General features: G+C 42.4%; 2 protein-coding genes across 3 annotated transcripts; both read left to right on the top strand.

Annotated features, from left to right (window-relative positions):
* The first annotated feature begins 493 nt into the window (after positions 1 to 493).
* Positions 494 to 18,201, top strand: MTRF1L (mitochondrial translation release factor 1 like). Its single transcript, XM_069787046.1, has 7 exons — positions 494 to 945; positions 3,942 to 4,021; positions 5,227 to 5,410; positions 12,388 to 12,551; positions 13,521 to 13,638; positions 16,005 to 16,141; positions 16,584 to 18,201. Exons 1-7 carry the CDS (start codon positions 642 to 644, stop codon positions 16,797 to 16,799), a joined length of 1,203 nt encoding a protein of 400 aa, XP_069643147.1. The 5' UTR covers positions 494 to 641; the 3' UTR covers positions 16,800 to 18,201.
* On the top strand, positions 16,962 to 26,595 carry FBXO5 (F-box protein 5). Of its 2 annotated transcripts, none has more exons than XM_069787044.1 (5): positions 16,962 to 17,092; positions 21,662 to 22,398; positions 22,537 to 22,627; positions 23,843 to 24,004; positions 25,503 to 26,595. In XM_069787044.1, exons 2-5 carry the CDS (start codon positions 21,677 to 21,679, stop codon positions 25,752 to 25,754), a joined length of 1,227 nt encoding a protein of 408 aa, XP_069643145.1. In that variant the 5' UTR covers positions 16,962 to 17,092; positions 21,662 to 21,676; the 3' UTR covers positions 25,755 to 26,595. The 2 variants fall into 2 exon arrangements, with proteins under 2 accessions (XP_069643145.1, XP_069643146.1); XM_069787045.1 differs by lacking the exon at positions 16,962 to 17,092 and adding an exon at positions 19,605 to 19,746.
* The last annotated feature ends 982 nt before the right edge of the window (positions 26,596 to 27,577 follow it).

The raw sequence follows: 27,577 nt of genomic DNA, 5'->3' as shown, positions 1-27,577 counted from the left end.
ACTGTGGCGGTATCCTTCTGCAAGTATTTGCAGCTTCCTCCTCCTCCCCCGGGTATTTTAATTCTGAAAATTTCCTCTGGAGTGAGAGGACCAGACCTGTAGGAGTAGCCTGGACACCCAAAGCCCCAGCTGAGACCTTCCGCCTCCCCTTCCAGGTACGCAGCCTTGCAGGTCGGAGGACACTAAACCGCCCCACTGAACACCGCGGCACCCCCGCGGGCTCTTACCCCAGGAGCCCTTTTGGGGCTCGGGGGCTTTTTATTTTATTTTTTTTGGTGAGAACGAATAAAAAAGCCCCACCCAAACGCCACCTCCCGTGCCCACAGCGGCCCCCCCAGGCCCACGGGCAGCCGCAGGGCCCGGGGACGCGAGGCGGAGCCCCGTTACCGCCGGGCCCCACCCCCTTGGCCCGCCCCGCCAGCGCTGGCCAATCAGAGCGCGCCCACCACAGGGCACGGCCCCTCGAACCGAAAGCAGCCGAACCCCTTCGTCCGTTTCCGCCCGCGGAGCCCCGATAACTTCCGACCGCGCCCGAAGTCCGCGCCGAGGCTCTCCGGCGGCTGCCGGAAGGGCGTTCGGGTCTCTCCGGCGCGGGCAGGGCTGGCGAAGGAAGGGCGCGCGAGCTGCCGCCCCAGCCGGCCATGCGGCTGCTCTCGCGCGCTCTCCGCGCGGCGCGAGGCTGCCGGGCCGCCGCGCCGCCGCCTCGGAGCCTCCGAGCAGCGCCGGTCGGGGGCGGCGCGGCGGGGACGCGCCCGCTGCAGCCGCGCCGCGGACTGAGCGCCCGGCCCGGCTTAGACGAGCTGTTCGCCGCCCCCTCCGTGCGCCGCCTGCTGGAGGCGCGAGCGCAGAGCGGGGGCGAGGCGGCGCCGGCGCTGGCGGCGCGGGTCCAGCGGCTGCGCGAGAAGGAGCGGGAGCTGCGCGACACGCGGGAGCTGGCGCGGCAAGGTGCGGGGCGGGGCGCGGCGCGGCGGGGGCGGGCCGCCGCGGCGCCCCCCGGCGCGCTGGGAGGGGAGGGGGCGGGGCTGCCTGCTTTGCATATGCCGGCGCGATTGGGGGAGCGCCCCAAGGGGGCGGGCGGGGGCTTGCGGGGGCGGGAGGCGCGGCACGTGCCGAGGGCGGGGGCGCGCCCCGGTGGCGGGAGAGCGGTGACACGCGGGAGGGTCCGCAGGGTGTCAGCTGGGGAGGTCCGGGGCGGAGGTCGGGGTACACGTGAGTGGCGGCGGGGCGGGGCGGGGCCGGGCGGGAAAGGCCCGTCCTCGGGCCTGGGGGCTGAGAGTAGGAGCCGCTGGTACTGGAAGGAACAGGGGCATGGTGGTATCTATTTTGTATAAAATAAAGGTAATTAACCAGGGATAGAAGGCTTCTGATTCTGGTTTTGGTGGCTTTTTTTCTTGCTGTCAAGGCAGACCAGGCTACCTGCCTGCATCCGCTTCAGTAGTCATGGAGTCATTGAATGGTTTGGGTTGGAAGGTGCCTTAAATATCGCCTAGTTCCAACCCCCCTGCCGTGGGCAGGGACACCTCCCACTAGACCAGGTTGCTCAAAGCCCCATCCAGCCTGGCCTTGAACACTTCCAGGGAGGGGGCATCCACAGCCTCTCTGGGCAGCCTGTTCCACCACCTCACCACCCTCACAGTGAAGGACTCTTTCCTTACACCTAATCTAAATCTACCCTCTTTCAGTTTAAAGCCATCACCCCTTGTCCTATCACTACACACCCTTGTAAAAAGTCCCTCTCCAGCCCTTTTGTAGGCCCCCTTTAGGTACTGGAAGGCTGCTGTAAGGTCTCCCCGGAGCCTTCTCTTCTCCAGGCTGAACAACCCCAACTCTCTCAGCCTGTCAAGTCATAGAACTTAGCATCTGTTTGTGCAGCATCCACGCTGTGCTTTAACTTTGGATTGTGTTAGTACCTGCACACTTTTAGTCTTGCCAAATAGGGAATGTTTTTTTACCCTGAATCAAACTTCATTTTGATAGCAGTTAGAAACCAAAATGCAGAAAATGAGTGCTTTAAGATCAGTAAACATTCACTAGATCATGAAATGTTCCCTAGATCATTTAATACTTACTACTTTGCTAAATACTGGTAATTAAAAGTGTTAACTATAGTTACTTATTCTGACTAATGGAGGTAGCAAACACTGTCTAAAAGCAAATGGTCGTGGTTTTTTTCCTATTCATTCTCTCCCACTTCAGATTGAAAAAGGAGCAATGGTTCCTTTGAACAAACTAATCATTGATCGAAACTAATCAAATGAAATGGAATGGAAGATTTTTTTCTCCTTTCAGAACCTGCTGAAGAAGCCAGTGTCATCAAAACTAGGCTTAGAACTTAAGCAAAGTGAAGTGATCAGAAGGCCTTAGTCAGTAACTTTGAGCACTTCTGTAGTTCATCCTTAAAAATATTTGTATATATTATTTTAAACTGATTTTAGAGTCTATTATACATTTGCATCTTAAAGTACAGAACTGCTATTAATTGTTAGATTATTTCTTAATTGCATTATCAATAGCTGGTTTGACTCTATTAGATTTGTAATTCCTTAATTCTTATCCTTCCTTCTGTTGGTCTTAATGACTAGCCCCCAGTCAGTCAGTAGTTATTGTACAGAAATGTAGATAGTTGCAGATGATCAATTTACATGTGTCAAGAGTTACGGTTAGTCAGGTAGTCAACCGTGCATACTCTTAGCCAGCTGTAGGTAAAGCTTGCTTGTTGTTTAAACCAAGTTACGCATGGTTATCTTTTTAATTTCCTTCTCACAGAAGTGATTGGAGGGGGGTTTAAGTCACCAATATTAAACCTAAATTGTAAAGTCAAAAAGTTGAATTTAAAATTGTGCTAGTGACTAAATGCAGTTACAGTGCTGAAAAGGTGTGGCTTTATTGTAAGAGTGCACCTCCCATCTTAGCTGAACACATTTAAAAGCTTGCTGTACACAGAAAAAAAAAAGTCTTAGCATCTTTCTTTTTCTTCTCTTGCTGCTGACTGTGCAGTTATGTGTCCCAACATCTGCCCCAGTTCCCTCTTTTTCATTGTGTGTACCATTTGCTCCTTTTTGGGGTAATATTTTTTTCTTCTGGGCAAGTGAGCTGAATCAGTGCAGATCAGAGACACTTTTATGGGTGTGTGTGAAGTTTGATATTGACCAGAAAAAAAAGAAACGTTTTAACATATCAAAACTGTAGTACAGAAAAACAGGTCTTGATTGTAAAGCATTAGTGTTGTTCAGTCAAGTATCTTTGTTTTTAGTGATGTGTTAGAAGTTTCGCAGCTGTTCTGGAATAAATTGACAGAGGTAAAATACTTGAAATTACTACTACCATCTTCAAATTTTGCATACAACGATAGGGGTAGTAGTCCTTTTAATGAAGAGTGTCAGTTGCGGGGCTGCTGTGCTCTTTAACTCCTTGATGTTCCCATGACATTGAAATAAAGAAAGTAATTTCTTACAATCACAGAATGGCTGAGGTGGGAAGGGACCTCTGGAGATGGTCCAGTCCAGCCCCCTGCTCAGGCAGGGTCACCCACAGCAGGTCACTCAGGGATGTGTCCAGTTGGGGTTTGAGTATCTTCAAGGATGGAGACTCCACAACCTCTCTGGGCAACCTGTGCCACTGTCAGACCACCAGCACTGCAACTGTTGTTTTTTTGGTTGGGTTGGGGTTTTTTTACATTTAAGTGGAACTTGCTGCATTTCAGATTTTCCTGTATCTCATACCTGAACAATATCAGAAAACACTCAGTATGTACTGTGTATCTTTGTTACAGATCATACTATTAATCTCATTTCCTGACAGGTTTAGTGTGTTGGGGGGGGGTTGTGTGGTAGGCTTTTTTTTTTCTTTTTTTAAAGTTCTTCACATGGTTATTTTTCAGAATGTTTTCTGAGAGTGGCACTGATATAAGTCTGAGGATTAACCATACTCAAATATTCCAGATGAGAGTGAAGATTTCCAGAAGCTTGCAGAAAGGGAAATCGCCTCCTGTGAAGAAGAGATAGCTGAACTGAAACACCAGGTTAGATTCCCTTTAAAAGCCTCTATTTCCTTGCCATTTTTAAATTAACAAAGCCAGCTTGTCTTCTCATCAAAATAAGATGTATACGATAAACTCTTCTCCTCCTCCCCTCCCTGGCAGTTATATTCCTCAACTAGCATCTGTTATCTAAAGAAAATGAAAAATGCAGACGATAGAGAGACAGCCTGTAAGTGCGTGTCTACTTGTATCTGAAATTGTTTGAATCAATACATCTTTGTCTTGTCTGGGTATACCTTTATGGAAGTCCATTTTTTTATCTGTTAGAAACATTAAACTTGTATAGTATCACACACATTAGTGGTGTTGAAAAAAAATAGTTTAATACTATGTAACTACTTTAAACTGCTACCTTATACAGGTTCTACATAGTATCTATGTTATTTAACATAAAAATAATGACCTTTACATAAACAAACTGTTACATATTCTTAATGTTACTGGTGAAGTAGAAGCTGATATTGTCACATTCTTTATTCTTTCAACAACAATACAACAGTTACTTTATAAATATTTTTGTAAATACTTACGATTTTGCCAAAAGAAGAAGTCTGTGCAAAGAAACATCACCTAATGCTAGTGAAGGAAGATGATGGAAAAGCATTTGCAAATCATCCAGAGTTTTGATCCAGCCTGCACAACTGTGATAGTTTCTTGGTTCTAGTGTATCTTTCTTCTACAGACCAATATAAGGCTGGCTCTCCCTTTTTAAATAAATAAATGAGTAATACAGCTGAGTTGTTGTTGAAGGACTGTCCTCCTGAACATCCATACCTTCTTAGCTCTGCAGTTGAGACTGGGTTAAAAGGGAATCTGATGGGAAAGGAGATGCTCGGTTGTCTTGCAAGAACTGGCGTATATCCCGTGGTGGCCAAACATCGCAGTGCTCCCGATGGGTGAAAACTTCCGTGAAGTTTCGTAGGTCTTGAGAGAGAGACCTTCGTAGCTCCTGCGGCTGTGAACAGACACGAGGAGCCTTCCTGCAGTGCAGCATCCCCCCCACCTCCTCCTGGCTGCTGCTGCTTCACTGCAAGAGGCGTGAGAAGCCCGTCCTCTGGGAAGCCGAGGAGTTAGTGCAGGAGAACGCAGCCTAAATCGATTACAGACTTGTCTGGCATTTTGTACTAACTCAGTTGTGGAGAAGAGTGTCAGAGGGAAGTCTTAGCTGGGTGTTTTTGTATTCACAGATAGTGTTGCTTTTGATTCCTTCGGAAGAAACAGACAAGAGTGATCTTGTCATGGAAGTAACTGCTGGAGTTGGAGGGCAGGAAGCCATGCTGTTCACCTCGGAAATATTTGATATGTATCAACGATATGCTGCCTATAAAAAGTGGAAATTTGAAATATTAGAATACTTTCCCAGTGAAATAGGTCAGTAATGAAAATACTTAATCTTCGTAACTTTTTAATTTAAGTCGAAACACTCATTCATATGATATTTGAATTTCCTGACTACAGGAAGCTAATTTGCACTAACTTAATTTTAGAAGCAGAGAATTGTTTGAATGCCTGAGTACAATTCTCCTCAGCTTCTGTATTTGAGAATGAAATTCCACTTCAGAAGTACTATTAAAATACTAAAGTGCTACAAGATAAAACTTGTCTTTTGGTAGTTTCAAAAAGTAGAAATGAAACTAAGTACTTGGCAGAAGAAAATTCAGAAAGTGATGCAGATATGTTGGTTTAGTTTTATTTTTTTATAAATACATACTACATATACTTTTTATTTGGCTATGCTGTTCTACTTAAGTTATGCTGTTCTACTGAAGGCTGGGACTGGAGTCCTCCATCCATGCTCCTGTAACTCACCTGACATCAGCTCCAGTACTTACAGTACCCTGTGTGAGCTGGTGCAACTTGTTAACCTGAAAGAGAGCTAACTCAGCAAAAAAACCCCTTGATCAGTTTTTACTTGGTTATCTAGCTGAGTCTTTGCGGAAAGGTATTAGCACTGGTGCTGAGGTGGTGGTGGTGGCACAGGAAAGAAAGGAAGGAGACCTGGGCTTCCTGTGGCAGGAAGCTGTTGCATTGACTTGGCTCCCTATGAAACTGTACCCTGAGCGTCCTAGTCAGTGTTTAATTTGAAAATGTTGGCTATTGAGTTTATTTTTCTTGTGTTTTCTGCAGCCAGGGCTCCAGTGCAATACTTTTGCAGTCTGCAAAACCCGCAGTCTGAAATAGTGGAGACAATCCTGTAATAATTTAACATTATTGAAAGAATAATAGTTCTTTTCATATTAGTCTTGTGTGAAAATGAATGCTTTGATTTTTTTACCAAGGCCTCTACTGCCAGAACAAGGAGCAACAATTTTAGACTGTATGAGAGTAGATTTAGATTAGATATAAGGAAGAAGTTTTTTACAATGTAGGTGGTGAGGCACTGGAACAGGTTGCCCAGAGAAGTTGTGGATGCCCCATCATTGGAAGTGTTGAAAAACAGGCTGGATGGGGCTTTGAGCAACCTGATCTAGTGAAAAATGTCCTTGCCCATGGCAGGGGGTTTGGATTAGATGATTTTTAAAGGTCCCTTCCAACCCAAACCATTCTATGTTTCTATGTTACTTAGTTACTTAATGTTTCTAGTGTTTATAGATAAATTTGGTGGCAGGTTTATTATTATGGAACCCTTGGCAGAGGGATCAGTATAATTAAAATTATTCTTGAGGTTTAATCTAAAACATCTTGAATTTATCTGAAATAATGTCGTCAGAGGATTTACATAAGGAAGTGGGATGTTTGGATACAGCTCATCTGTAACAGCTAGTGTATGAGCAAAGTGGGGGAATTGTTGAGACTTTGAGAGGAAAGATAAGAGATCTAATTATTTATGAAAGTCTTCAACTAAAATTTCATAGGTAATCAGTTTAACAACTTGATGCCAGTAAAAGGAGATGTTTCTCCTTTCTCCCCTCTTCCTTGCTCTGTCTGTCTGAGCAGTCCTACCTTTTTACTTTTTTTTTTCTTGTCTGTTTTGATGTCCTTTCACTTAAACTGGCAAAGACTGCTTTTTATGACTGGGATAGTTTTTTGCCTAGTTAATGTGTTAAGTCAGTTCACGTGAGCCTTAGAGCTCCCATAAGAGAAGCAGCAATGTGGGGCTGAATGCAAGGAGGTGGAAAAACTGGATCTTCTGGTGATGGTGAGCTGTGAAGTTGGTTCACTGCATCTCATGGAACTGGGGATGGGTAGGTTTACACAACAAACTGAGGCAGTGGCACATGTTAGTTAACTTAAGCTAAACCTAGTTAGTGTGTAAAGTTGTTTCACAAAGATCAGGCTGCTGTCTCTGTGTTGCTGCTGATTTCTTTGCATTGGCGCTTGTGATTATGTGTCTTTGCAGAGTCTCATCACCAAGTCAATCCAAACGAAAAATAGCACAACCCCCCCACCCGATTAGTTTTCAGGTAATCCAGCACCAGAGAAGAGGAGAAATGCTCATGGGTGTGGTGGGGGCAGAAGTGTGTGGCTACTGGTGGTGGCAGTGAGAAAACCAGGACTTCCTTCCAGCAGCAACAGGTTCAGTCAACTTAAGCCAACTGTGAAACTGCAATCCAAAACATGCCCAACCAGTGGCAGGGATTTCGGGTTTTGATTGGCAGACTGCTAGACACATTTCTCAGCAGGCTAGATTTGCTAAGTCTGTCTGTGTTAACAGATCTGCAGGCTTACTGTTATCCATGGCTTTGTGAGTAAAGCTAGCATGTTTTGCTTGCTTACGTATTGCTGTGGAGGTAATGTATATATCATTATATATGTATGGATCAGTAGATGGATGCTCGTGCAGCTTACTGCTTTTAGCTCAGATTGGTTGTGAAACTTTACCTGTATTCATACTTTCATAGGTGTTTTTTTTTCTTTTTTAGTGAAACTTTGAAGAAGAAATGAGAAAAGCTAGGATGTTAGGATATGCAATCTGTCAGAAAAACTCTAATATTTTTTCAGTCAACACTTAATATAATTGCAGAGAGATTTTTATCAAGCTTTGAGAAATGTGAAGCATCTTCTAATACTACTTCTGTTTACTTATGCCATATTTTGGACTCAATGATATTTTCAAGTATCTTGAACCCTTTCTGTTTCAACCATGTAGAAATTCACAAAAAATAAATATCCACAACTCTCCTAATTGAGTTTCTTATGTCAGTGAGCTACTTTCCCCTTCTAATGAGGGTCTTTCTGTGCCCTAAGACCCTTCTTGCATAAGTACAGTTTTTGATTTACTGTTACATATTGAGGGATTAAAAGCCGGTTCAAAAATTGGACTCCATGGAAGAAATAGTTGGACATCACAAACTGGGAACTTGAAAATCTAGGTACAGGCTTGATTTGTTGTCAGTATTCACACTTCAAAAAAGGGAAGACCATGTCTTCACCTTTTAGATATGCAGGTATAATTTAACTTACTATGGATTTCACTTACACTTCTGGGTTCTTGGAATCTTTATAGAATTTGATTTTAAAGTATTGTATCTGTAAAATGTTTGAATAACTTTAGAGTTCTTAGCAGGTGACTTATTTCAAGTTGATGAACATGAACTCAGGTTTTCACAGTATGAGAATCTTTTTCTAGAGTGGCTGCTGTTGATTCAATTAATAAATATTTTTTTAATTTAATCACACTTGAATTCAGTATTGTCTATTATCTAGATTCCTCACTATTAATAAACTTTTTTCTATGGTCAAGAAATAATTTGTCAAGTAAACTGTTTGCACAGTTCAAATGAAAGTAGGGACAAGAAGAAACTTCATGCTACAGTGCAGCTTGTTGCTGAAAGGGGAAAGTCATATTTATCCCCATTCATGACTAGGCAAACACTCTGCCAGGAGCTAAGCCAGTTCAGCCATCAAAGCTGACAGTAATCTATTAACTTTTTTTTTTTTCTTTTTATTAAGTAAATGGAATAAACATGATCTAGGTTAGATGGGTGTAAAGAGAATGGGGGAAGGGTCTGGGTCTTCTTTATTTCATATACTAGGAGGAGAGGAGAGTTGCCCTTCCCATTGAGGCAAGACTTAGACGGGGTAAACTCCAGCAGTCACATACTTTACCTTCAGAGTACAATTTCACAGTCAGCTTGAACAAGGGCTGTCCCACCTTCCAGCCAGCTGCTAGCCGTATGTTCTTTCTCTCAGCTCTACCAGTTTTGAGGCCACAGTGCTAATTGGATCAATCCACTCATTTGGCTTAAAAGCTCTCTGTTGTTGGATAGTTTTAAGTCAGGTCTGACTCAACTTGCAGTCCTATGATTGGAAGAGAAAGGGAGTTGTGCTTGACTGCCCTTTTGGTGAAAGCTCAGTCCTTGGACAAGGAGCCCACACCCTCAGAGGCATTCTCTTTAATGCCTTAAATCGGAAATTGAAGTAATACGTTAACCTAATATATATCTAGCTGTATTTTCTCTTTGAAACTGTTAGTGTTTAAATGGATATATATTTATTTACACTCTTTTTGTCTTGCTGAGGGCTTGCCTGTGCACTGAAATGAATGTTTAGGAAGGTAGGATGTAAATTTAGAGAAAAGTAAAGGCAGCCCTAGCCTATGTAAACCTCTTGCAGTGTATTTTCTGATCCTACTTGCGTGCCTGCATATTATCAAAACTGAGGAGCTAGAAATAAATTGGGAGGTGGGGCACTACAGATGGCATTGCCACTGAAAGGCATGTTTGATCCCTCAGGTTCAAAGTGTCTGGGCCGTGCTGGGTAAGAATGGAGTTAAGGATGCTTGCTGGTGACGCTAGGCTGTTGCATCCCATTCACACTCCATTTTTATGGACTGCATGAGCAAAAGCAAGTCCTATATTAAAATGTCAAACTCCCTCATTTCAGAGAGCCCCAGAATTTGGCTGAAATCTTAATGTGAGCATGTGTGAACAAGGTGAATGTTAAACAAAGCTGCAGTTAAGAAGTGGTTTTGGTCCACTCTTAACTGACTTTATTGACCTACCCCAAGGGACGCCACTGTGCAAAAATAGCATGTTCAAGATTTAGCGCGCACGTTAAAGCACAGACCCGCACGTCATTATTTATCCACTGCCTCTCACCCTGTAGTGGCAGGCAGACACACAGATATGGGACTTTCAGTCTGGGTATAAGATGCCACATAAAAAATGAGTGAAGACTCATACCCTTGTTCCATGCACATAATTCTTCAGGGTAGAGAGGGACATTTTAATTGAAAGGGGCAAGCATATAGTTAGTAAGAGCTAACTATATTAGACAGGCCTACAACACGTCTGCCAGGGTAAAGGGTTTGTTGAAATTTCATTGGATTTGGCTGCATTTCACATGAAACCTATGTTGGTAATAGTTGATTTGAAACAGTATGACCTAAATACCTGTCTTTTGAACCAGTTTCTTGGTCATCTTGTGCTAAGCACTGCAGTGCCACAGGCACGCTGTTATCACTACAAACTTAAACTCTCCTGAACGTGTCACAGTTGTGGCTGCAGCTCAAATAGACAGACTGTACCTGTGGTACATATATTAATGCCAGGAGAAGTGAGGGAGAAAAGACAGAGCATTAGCTTTTGCAATGAACTGCTTATCACATAATTAATACTTGTCAGTAGGGCTGTAGCCTTGTGGACATTCGCATTATTTTTACTCCTGACATTGCCTGGCTTCTTCCTCATGTGCAGAAGTTGCTTATGATTTTTTTTAGCACTTGCTTTTATATGTAAAAGAGTAAGTAAGTTTTATAACTCAACTACATTAATTATTTCAGGTTATATAAGATTCTTTTAGAGTAAAGAAGAAATCTTTTGTTCATTTGAATAGCATTTGCGTAGCAGTAGAAAGATTTCACGCTACCTGTTAGAATGAAACTTACTGATCTAAACTGAAGATTTTGACAGATATTCTTATTTGTTAAACTGCATATTTTATGGTCAGATTTATTCTAAACATGATGGATTTATCTTACAGAATTGGATAGTAGATAATGGCTATAAATTAAATCAGTGGAGCACTAGGTATGTTGAACAGTGCCTTTGAATGAAAGTGGTACAGATTTGTACAAGTAGGAGAAAAATTTTAAAAGTCAGAAGGACAAAAATGAGATGAAAGAGAAAGGAAGAGGCAGTTTAGGCTATTTTCCACAAACGTGACTGTAAAAGGAATTATGTTTTGCTAAAGTTCTGAGGGAATCTTAAATTTCTGTAGAATAAAAACATTTGTAAACCTTCTCCGTGGAGGTGAAAAACCTGGCCTATGTTCTGACTGATGATATTTTCCTGCTCTGCAGGGCATTTTCAGATTCTATGTTGTCTTCATTTTCCTTTTTTAAAAAGGTGCTATCTTGTCCCTATAGTTTATTTCCTTGGTCTAGAGACAGCCCAAAACAGTATTTCTGAGAAGTATGTGCCGCCTCTTTTTGTTGGCTGTGGTTTCATGTTGCAAGACTTCAAAGTCAATACTCTTTCAAGGCTGCCTATCTCCTCTAATCATTCCCTTGGCACACTATCCACTGTGCTGAAAATGGGATCTGGGAACTGAGCTGGATTAAAAGCCAAAATGGGTGAAAAATTACATTCATTTATAGTGCCATCACTTCTCTGATCCTACAAACAGTTATACTGGCACAACTGAAGGGTTTTCACACTAGCAAACAGGGAAGAGCAAGAATGCCATAAACTAGTATTGCAACAAACTCTTTCTGTCACGAAACCATGATTGTGTTGGGCTTTACTTCCAAGTTCCAAGCTGTTCAATGCTAGTTTTTAGTACATTGCTGTCGAGTGTTTTGCTGGATATATTGGTAAGAGGGGCAGGAGTTGGAGTTCTGCTTGCTCCAAGGGAGCAAAAGATTAAAATGAAATGAAAGAGCAAAGATGAGACACGAGTAGGATGCACAGAGGAGAATGGATAAAGAATATTAATAATACTCATCCTTTAGTTAAAGAGTTGGGGTTTTTCCCATTGAATGATAAAGTTCTGAACTGCCAATAAAAATATTGATGTAGTTTCTGAAGGTGGCTTTCAAAATTTGATCTTTTTGTAAACTTACTACTGATGTTAGAGTTCTGCTGTGGTTTATGATTGTGTGTGTGTGTACATGTATGTACATGGTTCATGGACAATCTTTTTATGTGTATAAAAAAATTAAATTGGACTCTATAAAAAAGAATTTGACAGTCCTTTACTTGAGATAGTGTGTGAGTGTATGTCTGGCTTTGTTTTTAAGAGTTTTCTTGCATTTTCAGTATAATTCTGCCTAGGTATTTAAATAGTAAATTCACAATTTTAAGAGACAAATGACAATGATGTCTAAATACAGTGTTTGAAATATAACAGGATAGTACCAACAGTTTTTCTTACCGCTTTAGAACTGTTTTTCTTCTGTATTTAAGGTGGCCTAAGACATGCAGTTGCCAGTATAGCAGGTCTTGAGGCTTACAAGTACATGAAATTTGAAGGAGGAGTGCATCGTGTTCAACGGGTGCCAAAGACAGAAAAACAAGGACGCATTCACACCAGCACAATGACTGTTGCAATATTACCCCAACCCACTGAGGTAATATTTGTCTTTTAGCATAACACACTTTACCATGAGCAACGTTTTTACGTGCCGTTTTGCTGATACCCAAGTGTTTTCTGTCTCTCTTGTTCTCTCTTAATTATTTTTTTTAACTTTAGTTTTAAACTAAGTCATGTTTGTTTGTTTTGTTTGTTTATTTTTTATTTTTGTCCAGGGGGGTGAAGTAAAGAATTTCTGGATTTCCTTATAATCCTATCTCAAGAGAGTCACTGGCTGTCTACTTCACTGTAATTTGAAAATTCTCTGTGACTGTGTCTTGCCTGTTTTGTGTAAAACTTTACATTTGTTACAAAGTAACAAAAGACTGAATTAGCTTGCAGAGCTCATAGAGGTTTGTTTTAGCACCTTCTCTTCCCCATTTTTGTCGTGTCCTCACTTTCCCCTTCCAAAGTACAGGTGATTATTCATTCTCGCCATATTTGCTTGGTTAAAAACAACTGGCTAAGAATTAAAGCTCTGTTTTGATCTTTGTTTCATGTTGACTTAGCAAATTGTCAAAGATGTTACTTATTCGTATTCTCACCCCAAGTTGTCTCGCTCCTTCCTCCCAGAGACTATAGTTACATTCCAGAGCTGGCAAAGGGAATCTGTTCCATTTTATCTAAAAACCATCTGGTCAAGTTCAAATATTGGTTAACTCTGTTGGGAGGGGGTGCAGAGCTTTCGGAAGAGGGGGAAGATTAGTGCTGAGGGATGGTTATGCCTTAAGCTACTATTTGTCTGATTTCCTGGCTTCCATCATGTCGCATTCCATTCTGGCTACAGGATTTTTTAATATGTTATAAGTGATGCAAGCTACCACTCATAAACTTTAAAAAGTTTGATCTTGCCTGAATGTGCCTTGTCAAATATGCATACTTGGTTTATTTTCTATCTGTCTGGAAAGAAACAACATAAATGTGTTCTTTTCTTTTTTCTTTTTTTTTTTCCTGTCTCCCATGACAGATGAGGCTGCAAATTAATCCAAAAGATCTACGGATAGAAACAAAGCGAGCTAGTGGAGCTGGAGGCCAGCACGTCAATACCACAGACAGTGCTGTACGGATAATTCATATTCCAACAGGTGCTTCATTTTTTCGCTAGTACAAGTTCTATATCGCAAAACTGCTGTCAGAATTTCTTTTGAAACAATGGTTTTATTGTCAATCCTGGACAACAGTAGATTTTCGTATAGTTTTCATGTGTGTTTATAGTACTCTAAATGCACCATCTTGTGCCCACTCCAATTTGTAATAGTGAAGACTACTGGCTTCAGTGGGTAAGCTGTCCATTTTGCCATGACGCATGACACTCCAAAAGTGTTGTGCTGTTTTTGTCTGGGCTAGAGTTAATTTTATTCATAGTAGCTGGTATGGGGCTGTGTTTTGGACTTGTGCTGAAAACAGTGTTGATAACACAGGGATGTTTTAGTTACTGTTGAACGGTGCTTGCACAGCGCCAAGGGCTTTTCTGCTCCTCACCCCACCCCACCAGCGAGCAGGCTGGGGGGGGCACAAGGAATTGGGAGGGGACACAGCCGGGACAGCTGACCCAACTGACCCAAGGGATATTCCAGACCATACGATGTTGCACTCTGCAATAAAAGCTGGGGGAAGAAGAAGGAAGGGAGGGATGTTTGGAGTTACGGTGTCTGTCTTCCCAAGTACCCGTTATGCGTGATGGCGCCCTGCTGTCCTGGAGATGGCTGAACACCTGCCTGCCCATGGGAAGGGGGGAATGAATTCCTTGGTTTGCTTTGCTTGCATGTGTGGCTCTTGCTTTACCTGTCTTTAAACTGTCTTTACGTCAACCCGCGAGTTTCCTCACTTTTACCCTCCTGATTCTCTTCCCCATCCCACTGTGAGGGAGGTGAGTGAGCGGCTGCGTGGGGCTTGGTTGCTGGCCGGCGTTAAACCACGACAAGTATCCAGATCAGTTTCTGTGAAAAAGTTATATTTAAGCTTTCAAATAATGGAAGAGAAACTGAAAAGCAGAGTAGGTTAAAACGTGATGATTTGCTTTTTCTTGACTAGTCTCCAAAAGAGAGATTGCTCTATTTCCATATTAAAATGTTGCTTTTAATTGCAGAGTCTACTCAGGATGCCAGCTTCCATTTATCTGCTGGCTCCTTTCCCATAGTTTACAGACATAATTAGGAGGCCCATCCCCAGGGCTTATGTTAGGAAACATAGGAGTGTTAAGATACACCCTCAAATGCTACCTGATTTTAGCTATCGTATCTTTTTTTTTTATTGCCATTCCTAAGCTTTTTACTTCCCTTTGAGCAATCCGCAACAGCTGCCTTGACTTTCATTGCTTTTTAACTTTTCCTCTTCTCTACCACAAACATTAGTCAGGCTTTACAGCCTCTGGGTAATCCCGAGTGCTCTTTATCTTCATGTATCCAGATTTTTGCCACCCATTTCTTCATATTTATTGAAGACATTAATCCATTCTGCATTTGTTGCATCACTTCAGTAAAGCAGAAAGTGAACAGTGGAGAGAATAGAATTCTGTTCAAGGTATGGTGATGAAAAGATACTCCAGGTTCAAAAAATTTTGGATTGCTGCGTATTTGGAAAAAAAACCTCCAAACTAAAACCAGAAAGTGATCTTAGTTTTTGCTAAAGGCAGTTATTACTGTTTGTTATAGAAATCTTAAACTGTATTGCAAATTTTTTTGTGGTTATGCACTAGAGATGGTTCCTAGGGGGTTTTATATCTCAACTTATCTCCTGACTTTTTCTTATTCCACCTTTCCCTCCTTCATTCCTCTTTATCTCTCTTCCTTTACAATTGTCCTGTTACTTCTATTTCTCTCATCCTAACTGTTTTTGTAAACCTTCACTGCGATCCAAAAAGTTGTTTGTAAACAAGCCTTTCATAAAGTAATACTATGTACTCTTATAAAAGCATACTGTAATCTTACCAGGGTTACTTAAATCCCTATTCCTTTCTTAGGCTGTTGACTTCTCATCTTGAATTGAATTGTATGTTTTGGGGGGAGAAACCACACCTTTTTTTTTTAAGAAAATAGTGCCCACTTTTGTATATTCTGATCGTATTCTAGATACTCACTATCTTGTGTATTTTACTGCTCATTAAATCCTAAATTTCCTGGAACTGTGGCTGAAAATTACAGGTATTAAAGGTGTCTTCGGTGAGTCAGATCACATTATGTATCTTTTATTTCACATTCTACTTGTTGTCCAGCATATTGAATTAAATTTCTTGTCTTATGTCTTAAAGCACCTATACAACTCAGCCTGCACTTCTCCCCCCAGATTTATCATTAGACATTAATAAGCCTGGACTTTTACAATCCCAGTTCAAAATATGTATTGAAGAAAGAAACAGCTTATTGTAACATAATAATAATCTTCTAGAAACTGCAAAACCCTTTTAGTATGTGTTACTGTTAAGTGTTAAATTTCGTGATATTTTTGGCAGGCATCATGTCTGAATGTCAGCAAGAAAGATCTCAAATTAGAAACAAAGAGAAGGCTATGCAAATGCTATGTGCTAAACTATACAAGGCCAAACTGGAAGAAGAAACCAAAAAGAGAAACAGTGTTCGAAAAATTCAAGTAAGTTTCACTTAGTAAAGATGTAACTCTGTACAAGCATATGTTCTTAGGGTAACTCCTGTGTTGAACTGCAAATAGTAAATGAAAGTATAGAGGAACAGGAGCCCAGGAAGGACTTATACGAGGCAAAAAAATTACATTCTATTTCAGCAATAAATGTCACATATTAATCAAAATTTCAGAAGTAGGTAAATTCTAAAGATCTAGTGAAACAAACTGGATTACAGCGTGAAGAACCAAGAAAAAGGTGCAGTAAAATTGTTCTTTTACATATTTGAGAACAATTATTGCAACTACTGAACTGGTCTAAGTAGTATGTAACTATAACAAATTTTGGATAATCATGGGAGGAAGAGAAAGCTTTTGCTTTAGAGTCTTAATCAATATTTCATCCTTTGTATAAAAAGATGATGATGATAAACTGATTCTTCTTGTTTGATAGATTGGGACTAAAGGAAGATCGGAGAAGATCAGAACATACAACTTTCCGCAGGACCGGATTACTGACCACAGGATAAGCAGATCAGTGCATCGTATTGAGTGTTTCATGCTAGGGGAAGAAATGCTAGATGACATGATACAAACTCTGAGAGAATATGCTGATTATGAATCTTTAATGGAAATTATTTCAGAAAATGAAAAAAAGAATCTATCCTGAACATTGCTCTTTGTCAGCCCATTACAACAGATGTAGACATTTGTCTGCAAAGGAATTTCTTGGAGCACCACCTGGAAAATGCAACTGCTTTTCAGATCATGAAAGACACCACAACTTGTTTCCTCATGACTGATAAACAGTTTTCTTACTTGCCAAGTAGAAGACTTTATTACCTTCATATGAGACATTATTGCTGCAGCAGTCCACTTAAAAAGTAAATTTGACTGGGCCAGGAGTAACTGCAGTTTTTAACTTTCTCCACTGAGAAGCTACTGATACTCCACTCTCGAAAGGTACGCATTAAAAAATGAGCTATTTCTAGTTCCATTTTTCATTTAAACAATAGTTTAAACATAGTACAGTGTCAGATAGCTTACTTGAGAGAACAAAAAAATCCTGTTTTGTTTGAGTGATTGGCAGAAGGTGATAAATAAATGACCCCACTACTAATCTGCATATTTGTTAATCACAAGTCGCATGGGAGAGGGAGTCAAAGTGTATCTCCTTCATGTTTTCATGGCCTTGTGTCCCTTATTAATAAACACAAAAAATTGTTTAGGAATATCCCTTGTTCCAAAAAAAAAAAAAAAAGCTGTGGAAGCCAAGTGACAAGCTATGTGAATTGTTTTTGAAGAGGATGTTTCTGTTCTTGAGTCAAAAGTGAAAAGAATCATTACAATATTGTTTGACTGATATTTCAGTCTCCATTTGGCTTCAGTTCAGTTTCTCCTTTTTTTTTAATTGACTCTCCAGTTTATTGATTTCCTAAATGTTACATGGGATGGATGGCATCTTACTATTTTTGTCTAGTTATTTAATAGCATATTAAAACATTTGATCTGTGAAAGCAAAGTAAAACTTTGCCTTTCTAATCTACTGATACATGTGCACATGTTTATATCTGTGGGCAAAGAAGACTTTTAACCTTTATTTTAGACTACATTTTACAATCCTAAATACATCTAGCAATACAAAAGCTGCGGTTTCCATGCCACGTTATCCCATCGTGCATTGTACCTATGCATGTGTGTATACACACACAGAATGTATTCGAAATATAAATACCAGTAAATAAGAAATTGGAACCTAAGGAAAAACGTTACCCTGAATATAGGGGTGTTTACTTTCAGACTTCTAATTAAAATTAGTAGAAGAAATTAGAATAGGAACAAAGTAAATTTGCTACAGATAGCTTATAGAAATGCATTATTTAAACATCCTATATAAAAATCAAATTATTATTATCAGTTTACAATCTTCTTTTTTTACATTTGAGACTGCAGTTTGAACCAATGCATAAACTCATTTAATACCTTTATCAGCTTTGTTTTCTGGGAAATATTGCATGGTAATTATGATTAAGTTCCAAGTATTTTAATTAAAGATGCATACATTAACTTCAGATGTAGGAGTGCCTGTGTGCATAAGGTGAGGCGTACATATTTCCTGTTGGTAAGTGTGAGACCTAGGTCTAGATTAAGTAGCAGATTTACAACTCCCAGCTGGCACGTAAGAAAGTAAAAATAAACATTGATGCATTTTGTGTGTAAAATAATTAGATACTGATTAGAGCAGAAACTAGGAGTGAAGTCTTGATTCCTGCCAGATCAGTACTGTGAACAGAAGACTACAGAGCATTTGTGACAGTCATCCTGACTTCACTTAAAGCCAGGCTATCTTACACTAAGTGGTGGATGGAGTTTGCGATTCCTTCTCTCCAGCTTCATGTTCCTCCAAACAAATAAGGGCCATCAGCCAGGTGTAAGCAGTGGGCTCCTGCATGAAACCTGTATAAGCATTCAGGTCTTTGTCACCCTAGACCTTCCCTGATGGTGCAGCTGGTGGCCTGGCTAGCCAGATCCTGCCTGGCTCGCAGCCACCCTGTTCCTGGCTGGCTCCTGAACAGACGCCAGCTCTGTTGTTGCCTTGCAAGCAGCTAGCCTCTGGGCAGTGTAAGAACAGCCAGATATCTTGTGGTTCTGGCAGGAGGCTGGCAGAGGTACCCCAAAACTGGCATCTGACGGCATCGTATGGGGTGGACCTCACTATCCTGAGGGGTACCTCCTTGGCCTGTCATGGCAAGCTTTACTGCCTAAAGACCTGAAGTCCCTTTCTTGCTCCACGTTCATTTTAATGCAAGGTCTGTTGTCTCACTACAAACACAACCTCCCTGAGCTGTGAGAAGACCGCGTTTTCAGCAGTAGTGGGATCCCCGCGCTAGCATCCAGTCTGCGTAGCTCCCCGTAGCCCTCCTCCTCACTCTGCCGGTACTCATAACGTTGATCACGCTTTAAAATAAACACAATTGTTCCGCGGGGAGGAAGGCAGATGTAGGACCCACTGCCAGACTTAGTTAAGTCCTTCCCCGGTAGAGGAGCTTTGCACACTTGGAGTGTGCCCTCGGAGCGTGCGAGGATGACGGGAAGATCCCAGCCGCGTCCATTTATAAAAGCAAAGGCAGGTGTAGTCGGGCGCCAGGCAGGGCCTAGAGCGGTGTCACGCCCCCGTGCCGCAGAAGTCGGTCGTTCTCTTAGGAAAGGGCCCCGAGACCCTTCGGGTGCCGGAGGAAGGGACGGCCGGGCGGGACGCGCCGGGCCGGGCGGGAGGCGCGGGCGGCCCCGCCGCTGCCCGAGCCCTGTCTCCCGCGCTCCGCCCCCCGGCCCCGCCCCGCCCCGCCCCGCCCCGAGCGCGCGCGCGCGCCGCCTCTGCACCACTCACCTCCCTCGTTGCCGGCCGAGGAGGGAAAAATGCGAGCCGGGGCGGTTCCGCCCGCGGCTCCCCGGATTGGCCCCCGCCTTCTGCCCGCCTCCCTATTGGCCGCGTCGCCCCGCCGGCCGCCGCCGATTGGTCGGCGCCGTTTTGGATACCAAATTCAAAGTTTTTAAAAGTACCCGGCGAGGGCGTCCGCGCACTCACTGCCCGCGGCCGCGGCGGCGCAGCCCTGCAGGTGAGCGCGGGCGGGCGGCGGCGGGGCGGGGGGCTCTGTGGCAGGGCAGGGCCGGGCCGGGGCAGCGGGGCTCCGCGGCAGGGCCGGTTCGGGGCAGCGAGCAGTCCGCGGTGAGGGCTGCATGGCCGGGACGGCGGGGGGCTGCCGGCGTACGTGGTGGCGGGACCGGGGGTGCTGGCGGTGCTGCGAGGGGCGGCGGGCGGACCCGGGACGGGGTCCCGGGACCCGCCGCCCTTCCCTAGCCTCGCCCCGCGGCTACTCCGCCGGCGGGACGGGACGGCGGCGCATGGGCGGCCGCCGAGCGCCCGGTCCCGCCACCGAGCTGCGTGTGGGGCTCCCCGCTCTGCTCCGCCGCGTACTAGCGGGGCCGGGGCCGGGCCCCGGTCCCGGTCCCGGTCCCGGCCCCGGCCCCAGCCGGGGTGGGGAGCGCAGCTCCCGCCGGCGGGCAGCGGCGGGCGGGCGGGCAGGCGCCTGCTGTCTCCCGCCCGCCGGGCCACGCCGCCGGAGGGGGGCATCCCCCCGGCGCGGTCCTGCCCGCCCCGCCGCCATCATTTTAGGGGGAATCCTCTGAGGCGGGGGAAAGCGGAGACCCCCCCCACCCCCCCAAAAGCGCAGGTTGCCGTTCCCGCGGCCGCGGGGCTCGGCAGGGCCGGCAGCCGGTCTACCTGCCGCCCCCCCGGGCCATCTTGAGCGCTGGGCGGGAGCAGCCTGACAGCGCGGCGGGGGCCCGCGGCGGAGCCCGCTCCGCCGGGGGGGTCGGGGCCGGCCCTGGCGCCCCCAAACACGGGGAGGGGGGGAGGGGGCGCGGACGACGGCGGCATTTCCCAGTTCCGCAGGGTTTCGGTCCGAAAGCTCTTCTGCTCGCTGGCGGCGCGCAAGCGAGGGGGGAAGGGGAGGAGGCTTAGCCAGGGCTTGCATCTCGCCCCCAACTCTCACTGTACAAAGCCATCGGCGTATTTGCTCCTTTCTTCCACCGCACGTAGGTACGAAGAAGGGACTTTTTCTCTGAAACGTTCACGAAACGCGTTTTTCTAATCCTTTTTTCCAAAACTGCTGGAAGTGCATAAATCCCTTAAAATACCTGCTCAAATGGGGGAGCTTATTTTTCCTGCGGATTGCAAAGCATGTTGGAAATCGTTTTCCCCTTAGATTTAACACGACAGAGATGGCTTCCTTCAGCCCTCGCCCATCCCCCCGCAATGGTTAATATCGATAGCACCACACTTCGGGGGGGGAGGGGAAAGAAACAGGGCAAGAAAAGCTCAATTTCCCTATAGTAGCTATCGACTCCCCACCCTCTTAAAATCGCGCTTGTAAGTAACCTTTATTTCACTTTGACCATTGTGCGAGGGGCGCTGATTTCCATTGTAATTTACACATGTATGTGAGCACTCAAGCTTTTCGTGTGCCACCCAGCCCCCTCCCCTTTTAAAAATGCCAGATACCTGGCTGCATCAGCAGCATTGCCTCTGGCCTTAGATGCAAACTTCAGGCTGCTCTGGCCTGGCTATACCCCTGGACGGTCTTGCTGTCACTCACGGACCCTCTGCCACTGGTGTCCCTTGCAGGGACCGCAAGTGTCCTGAGTATATTGCTGTGTTCAGGGCAGGAAGCGGAGACATTGGTGTGCTTAAAAGTAATCTGTACTGGTGGAATGGTGACAAAGTAAGTCACCCAGTCAGTTTTCTCGCCCCAGTTGTATGCAGCATAAAGCTCTAATTTTGAGAAGACCTTACTTAGATTTAATGTGTGGCTGTTCAAATCCTTAGTTCCACTAGTTGTCTGTGGTTTGGACACTAGAGGGTGAGTTAGGTAAGCTTAAAATTCATAATGCAGAAAGGAGACATGATCGGTTCTTTATAAGGAAAAGAATTTGTGATATGTGTTGCAATACTGTCTTTGTTGTTTTTTCCAGGATACAAACAAAATAATGAAATCAAACCTTAACCGCTCTTTCAAAATGAAATGTGATTTTGACCGTACGTCTCTTCACACTGGGTTTGCACCACTGAAATCTGCTATGGAGAAGACAAGACTGGAAGAATCCTGCCCCTTGAATTATGAGGAAGGCTTTTGTAAAAGCTGTGCTGAAGAGCATCAGAAAATACTACTTAGTGACTCATACCATGTGGCCACTAGAAGTCTAGATCTTGAAGATGAAGGAAGACCTGTACATAACAAAGAAAACAAACACGTAACTCAGAGACTTGAGGAAGGTATCTATGAAATGGAGGCACTGGAAAACAGTAAATTTAGTGAGGACAGTGGTTATTCCTCTATGTTAAGTAATCAATACACTGACGCAATAGAACATGAGGACAGTATACCTTTGGCTGGGAATCTCTGTGGTACACCAAAGCATTGTCTCATGAAGAGCCAAAACCAAGCACAGTTCTCAAAGAAGACTTTGTTGCCAGTAATCCATTATGAAGAAATGATTTGTTCAACTTTGAAAAAAAGTGGTAAAAGAAATCTCAAGTCTTGGGCTGCACTAGACAGAATTGTTTTTAGGGGAAAGCTTGAACTTTGTAACCTGATTGGAAAGAAAATGGGATTAGATAGAATAGACATTCTTGCTGAACTCTTCCAAAAGAACCTGAAGCATATATTAGCCAACATTTTAAGGCATCTCGGTGAGATGGATTTAATAAAGTAAGTATATTGATCTCATTGTATTTCATTGGGAAAGTAAACAACCTAATCAGATGGCTTAAGAATGTCTTAGATATGGGGCTAAAAAGTTTTTCCCTTTCCTAGGAGGTAACTGATATGTTTGTATTGTCATTACAGTTTTGCCAAAGTCAGCACAACATGGCAGAAGATTCTGCAGGAAGATAAATGGATTTTCCAAATGTATAGTAAAGCAGTGAAAAACGTTTCTGTAAGTTTCCGCACTTGTTATATATTTCAAGGCTAAACCAGCAGTGTCTTTCTGCTATTTCAGGATTCCTCTCAGCCTTGAGACGTTGCAGAAGAGCTTCTTAGATTGAAAGCATTGTCACTGGAGTGTCTGAGTTTGTCCTGTTAGGATGCCCTGTCTCAAGGGTTGCTAGTCACTTCACTGCCTTTGGAGGCCAAGGAAGGCTGACTGAGAAGGTTACCCAAGGAGTGATGCAGATGTTCTTAAGAGCTTCCACATGTCCTGTGTTACAGAGGAAGGCAGGAAGGGGAGGGTCAGTTCCAGCACTGCCAGCTGGGCAAGCGCTAGAGGCTCTCAGCAGAGGCTTGCTTACTTCGGCATCCCCACTGATCCAGAAGGGAGACACACTGAGAGAAACCATTCAGCTGAGTGTGCAACTCGCGTTCTCTGCTTATACTTTCTAGCAACAGTCTCTGAAGTGCAACGTGCTGGATACAGAAAACTGAAAAGCTTTTTGCACTGCAACCTATTCCTAATGCCTCTTTGTCCTATGAAATAAAAAATACGAGATCCAACCACAGTAGCATTGCACTCTGCCAAGGCAGGACTCTTAAAACACTAAGTGTGTTTTTCTTCCTTGAGAGATGGAGAGGCAATGAAACAAGGCTTAGGATCTACCACAGAATAAGGTAGTCAACAAGTCTGAATTTTATGTAGTATTTTACGGTGCTAGCCTCTTGAGATTAAACAGTTAGATGCCACTGAACGTTCATCCCATAAAGTTTGATTTCCTCCCTGCCATTGTATGCTTTTTTTTTTAACCTGAACCTCAAACTTAGAAAATTGGTGGGAGGAATTTGCTTCTCAGAAAGAAAACTACAAGCATCCCTCTTCACCGTAAAGAATTAGAAAAAAAACTTTGTGGTTTAAAACATTGTGGTGACTAGGTTACATACTCTGCCTAAATTATGTGTTAATAAGAAAGTAAGTTGCATTACAAAATAGGAGGTGGTTGCTTTTGATGGTCTGAACTAGGGGTCTGTTCTACACATTTGTAACAGTAGTGACTGAGAAAGCTAAGGTAAAATTAGTAGCATACTACTTGGTATGAAGCTTTATTATTTGAAATCTTCTAGCCAGGAGGAAGGATCAAAAATAAGTTCTTAACTTCTATTAAACAAAAAGTCGGTACTGGATGAGTCTCTTCTCAAATTTTCTTGTTTTTCTTTTCATTAGAATGGCACTAAGGCATCAGAGCATGCTGCAACAAGGGAGTATGTTCTCTACCGAGCGGCTTTAGCTTCTATTCAGAAAGCAACCCCACCAACCAACTTGAACAAAAAAGGCACCAGATCCAAAGCATCCAAGAATCACAGCAGGCTCATGGAGTTTTCTGAGGTAACTGGTGATTTCCATTCATCTTTAATTTCTCACATGTTGTCTGGCCCATGATCAGCTTGTAAAGCATATTTCTGAAAGTAGTATCTCCAGCTTGATTTTGCTTATTGTGCCTATTTTAAGACAATGTCAGAAACTAAGTGGAGACGACTGATACACTCGGATGCTCTACGTTCCCCCCTGCTCCCCGGGTGTCTAGGTACCCTCAAAATGGCTTAGAGATTTTTTTTTAATTTTTTTTTCTTAAATTTGGCTTGAACCAGACATGAAAAAGTTTAGTCATTTCATCTTAGTTTCCACAGGCTTATAATGAATCACAGATTTTCCAGATAAGCAATCCCACAAAACCTGTCAATTTTGCTTCAACAATTTAAAAAATTTAAACAATTTTTTTTAAAAAAAGGGAAAAAAAAAAAGCCAAAGACTTTAAGTAGTTCTTATTTCTTAAGAATTAAATAAATGAATATTTCTTCTGTTCATTCTATACTTCTTTTAACTACTTATTTGTAATGCATCAAATTTCTGGAGTTGTCAACAACTGCCAACAGCCTAAGTTTCTCTTCACCTTCTTATTTTTCTTAAGCTTTTTTTTTCCACGTATAGCTGCATATCTACATTGCAAGTGTCTTAGACTTTATGAAAAGTTTATTGAAAGTCATTCTTAATAAACAACAGATTTTTTCCTAAGTAGAAAAAGTTTTTATACTCAAGCTCAAAAGTCTTATTCTGCAAATTTGTGCAAGAAGAGAATAAGGTATAATTGCACTGGAAAGTACAGTCAAGCTGCTCTAATACTACTATATAGCATTAGGAATCTGAAAGTTCAACTGTACAGTGAAGTAGCAGTCTAAAAGTTTTTTCCTTTATAAACATATATGTATGTCTACACACACACATTTAGATTATAAAAACATTTTCTTTTCACAATTGAGTGATATAAGGTGTTATACAGGTCTATGATTTTCTAATGCTGAATGATTTTGAATGGTGGATCTGGTTCTGTGTCAAAAATGCATTCATCAGAGAGAAGAAGGAATTGCTTCCATTTGGTGTCTCAAGCTGAGTGCCCCACAGCTGAGACTTCTGGACACATTGCTCACTTTTCAAAAATGTTAATTATTTAAATGGAATTCAGATTTATTTTCTTTTTTGAAATTAAAGTTAACTAAATCACCATCCTTGGATGAGGTTTGGAGGATTCAGGAGGGCTGTTTTTCTTACTGTTTTGCATTTAGTCTGTCCTTTAAATTTAAAATTTAAAGACTTTTAAATTGATTACCTCTATTCCAGTCCAAAGTACCTGCAGTTATAGACTGATTGTTCCTGTTCAATCTCCATCAGAATTTGATACAACCAGAATTAGGCTAAATTTGTAATTTTTCTCTCTAGAGTAGGAAAAGTTATATTATGTTTTGTGGCAATTAGATAACATCAGGAAATGTTTGGGCTGTGTGTTTACCCTCCACTCATGATTTTCTTCATACTCTTTCTCCAACAGGCTGCCAAGACCTTGAGAAACACTGAAAGCCTTAAAGTCTGCCATCGCTGTGGCTCACCTGCAAAGTATGACTCCTATCTACAAAGGGCAACGTGCAGTCGTGAAAGTTGTGGCTTTGACTTTTGCACAAAGTGCATGTGCGGGTACCACAGCTCCAGTGACTGTATGAGTGGCAAACCAGTGAAACCCAACTCTAAGCTAGGGCCGCTTCCTGGGACTAAGAAAAGCAAACAGAATCTACGGCGGTTGTGATCCATCCATCCCAACAGAGATTGTTAGATGTGCCAGCGAAAGTTTTTTTAGGGTATGAAGTTATCCTCAAAGAAAATCAAAGAAGAAAATGCTTTCTGCTAGTCTGTATTTTAAAAAAGGTTAATTTTATTATTCCTCTGTACTATTTGGTCATGTTGAAATTCCTAGAGGTCATCACAAATATCCAGTCAAAAATGTCTTACTAATCTATAAATTTAAAAGAAAATTCTGGATATGGATTCTAATAACATTTTAAATATTGTCCTGACAATTTGTCTATTGTCTTCCAGTCTTCAAAACACCCCACGATAATATTAAACAAAACAAAAAAGTCTGTGCAAGTAGCCTTCCATGTTTAATGCTAGCAATTCTTGAATGCCAGAAGGGAGAAGGGTAAACTGTTTTATTTAAATGTTTACTCTTGTTCAAATGTCTTTTAAAAGCATTTATAGTAAGGATGTCAGTGAGGTGAGTGAAGTCCCTTTTAACATAAAATTATGAGGGAGTCCAGATTTTATGATATTTTTTTTCAAGGCTTTGCCTTAATTTTAAAATGTGAAAAATTTCTCTGATGCTTTACCTTATGTGGATCTTAAATTGTTGCTCTTCCTTCATTTCTTAATTCAGAAACTGCAGGTTTTCCTTGAACTGAGATGATACCCTTTCCAATTTAAAAAAAAAAAGAAGTACGGTATCTTGGCTATACTGCTAAAAAATACTTTGCCTGTTTTTTCTAAATCATAAGATAAATTTTTAATATTTGTATATATTTGTAAATACTACTTTAAATATTATTCATTTTTGTCTTGTAAATGTGAAAATAAATTACTGTTCTCAGAAACTTGATTGGCAGATCTGGACTTCTTATTTATCATCTGAAAAGATTACTTCTCATGCTCATTTCTCAAGTTTTTCTAGTATGTGCTTCTAAAAATGTTGATTTAACAAAGAGCAAATCTCCTGGTTTTGTGTAAAACGTACTGAATCCATTCTCATGGGGCGTTCCTGCAGCTTACCTGATGGCTCTTAGCAGTAATTGTTGATAGTTTCTGAACCAACCCCTTCAATGGAAAATTTTCTATTGGCTGAATTTATGTTGCTGTTGCAGAATGAGCTCACTGTCAGTAAAGTCTTCCTGATTCCACAGCAAAGAAAGGCAAGCTTTCAAGAAAAGGACTGATAATTTTCTGGAAATGTCTGGCATTTGGCTGTATTTTCCCTGTTAATGAGTGAATAACAGACTGGGAAGGTAGCATTGTAGGTCCTGCTCCTTGAAATGGGACAGCAGTTATATACTGCATGGCAATTCTCCTTTTGTGACAGCAGTGGTAGAAACAGTTGTGCAGGACCTCTAGCACTCTGCTTTTATGTGGTGAATTTAATCTCCTAGCCTAAATCTGAGAATTAAAATAAGAGGCTGGCTGAGTTATATCAAGAACTTCCATTCCATAAATCTTTTGTGTATTTATGTCCACTTAAGGATATGTTTAAGATGTGAGAATGAAAGGTAGAAGTCTTCCATCCTATTATAACTTATTCTGGTAATTAGACCCATACCACCTTCAACAACCAGTCCTGCAGAAGAATGATGTTTGTATAAGTAGCAGCCCTCAACTACTAGATATTGGTGTCTCCAGTATTGTTTGTGAGATGGAAAAGGCTTGCTTTGATATGCTTGCAACCACAGTGAATCTGTTAGTGGGCTGTAGGCTGAGTACAGATAGATAAGAAATATTTTAAACAAAACTTTGTTATAAAATTTTCATCTGTGTCTGCTGAAATTCCTGTGTCCTGAAGAGCACAGATATCTTAATGGGATCTGG

This window comes from Haliaeetus albicilla, chromosome 7 (assembly GCF_947461875.1).
Source record: "Haliaeetus albicilla chromosome 7, bHalAlb1.1, whole genome shotgun sequence".
Taxonomy (NCBI): domain Eukaryota; kingdom Metazoa; phylum Chordata; class Aves; order Accipitriformes; family Accipitridae; genus Haliaeetus; species Haliaeetus albicilla.
Note: the sequence above shows the minus strand (reverse complement) of the source record. Positions and strands in the feature narration are given on the sequence as shown.

Bases quoted from the DNA above. Each gene is read 5' to 3' on its own strand.
- MTRF1L (XM_069787046.1), top strand. From the start codon at position 642: ATGCGGCTGCTCTCGCGCGCTCTCCGCGCGGCGCGAGGCTGCCGGGCC. The intron at 4,022-5,226 runs GTTAGATTCCCT...TTGTATTCACAG, and splicing joins TAGCTGAACTGAAACACCAG to ATAGTGTTGCTTTTGATTCC. The intron at 13,639-16,004 runs GTGCTTCATTTT...TATTTTTGGCAG, and splicing joins GATAATTCATATTCCAACAG to GCATCATGTCTGAATGTCAG.
- FBXO5 (XM_069787044.1), top strand. From the start codon at position 21,677: ATGAAATCAAACCTTAACCGCTCTTTCAAAATGAAATGTGATTTTGAC. The intron at 22,399-22,536 runs GTAAGTATATTG...TTGTCATTACAG, and splicing joins GGTGAGATGGATTTAATAAA to TTTTGCCAAAGTCAGCACAA. The intron at 22,628-23,842 runs GTAAGTTTCCGC...TCTTTTCATTAG, and splicing joins AAGCAGTGAAAAACGTTTCT to AATGGCACTAAGGCATCAGA.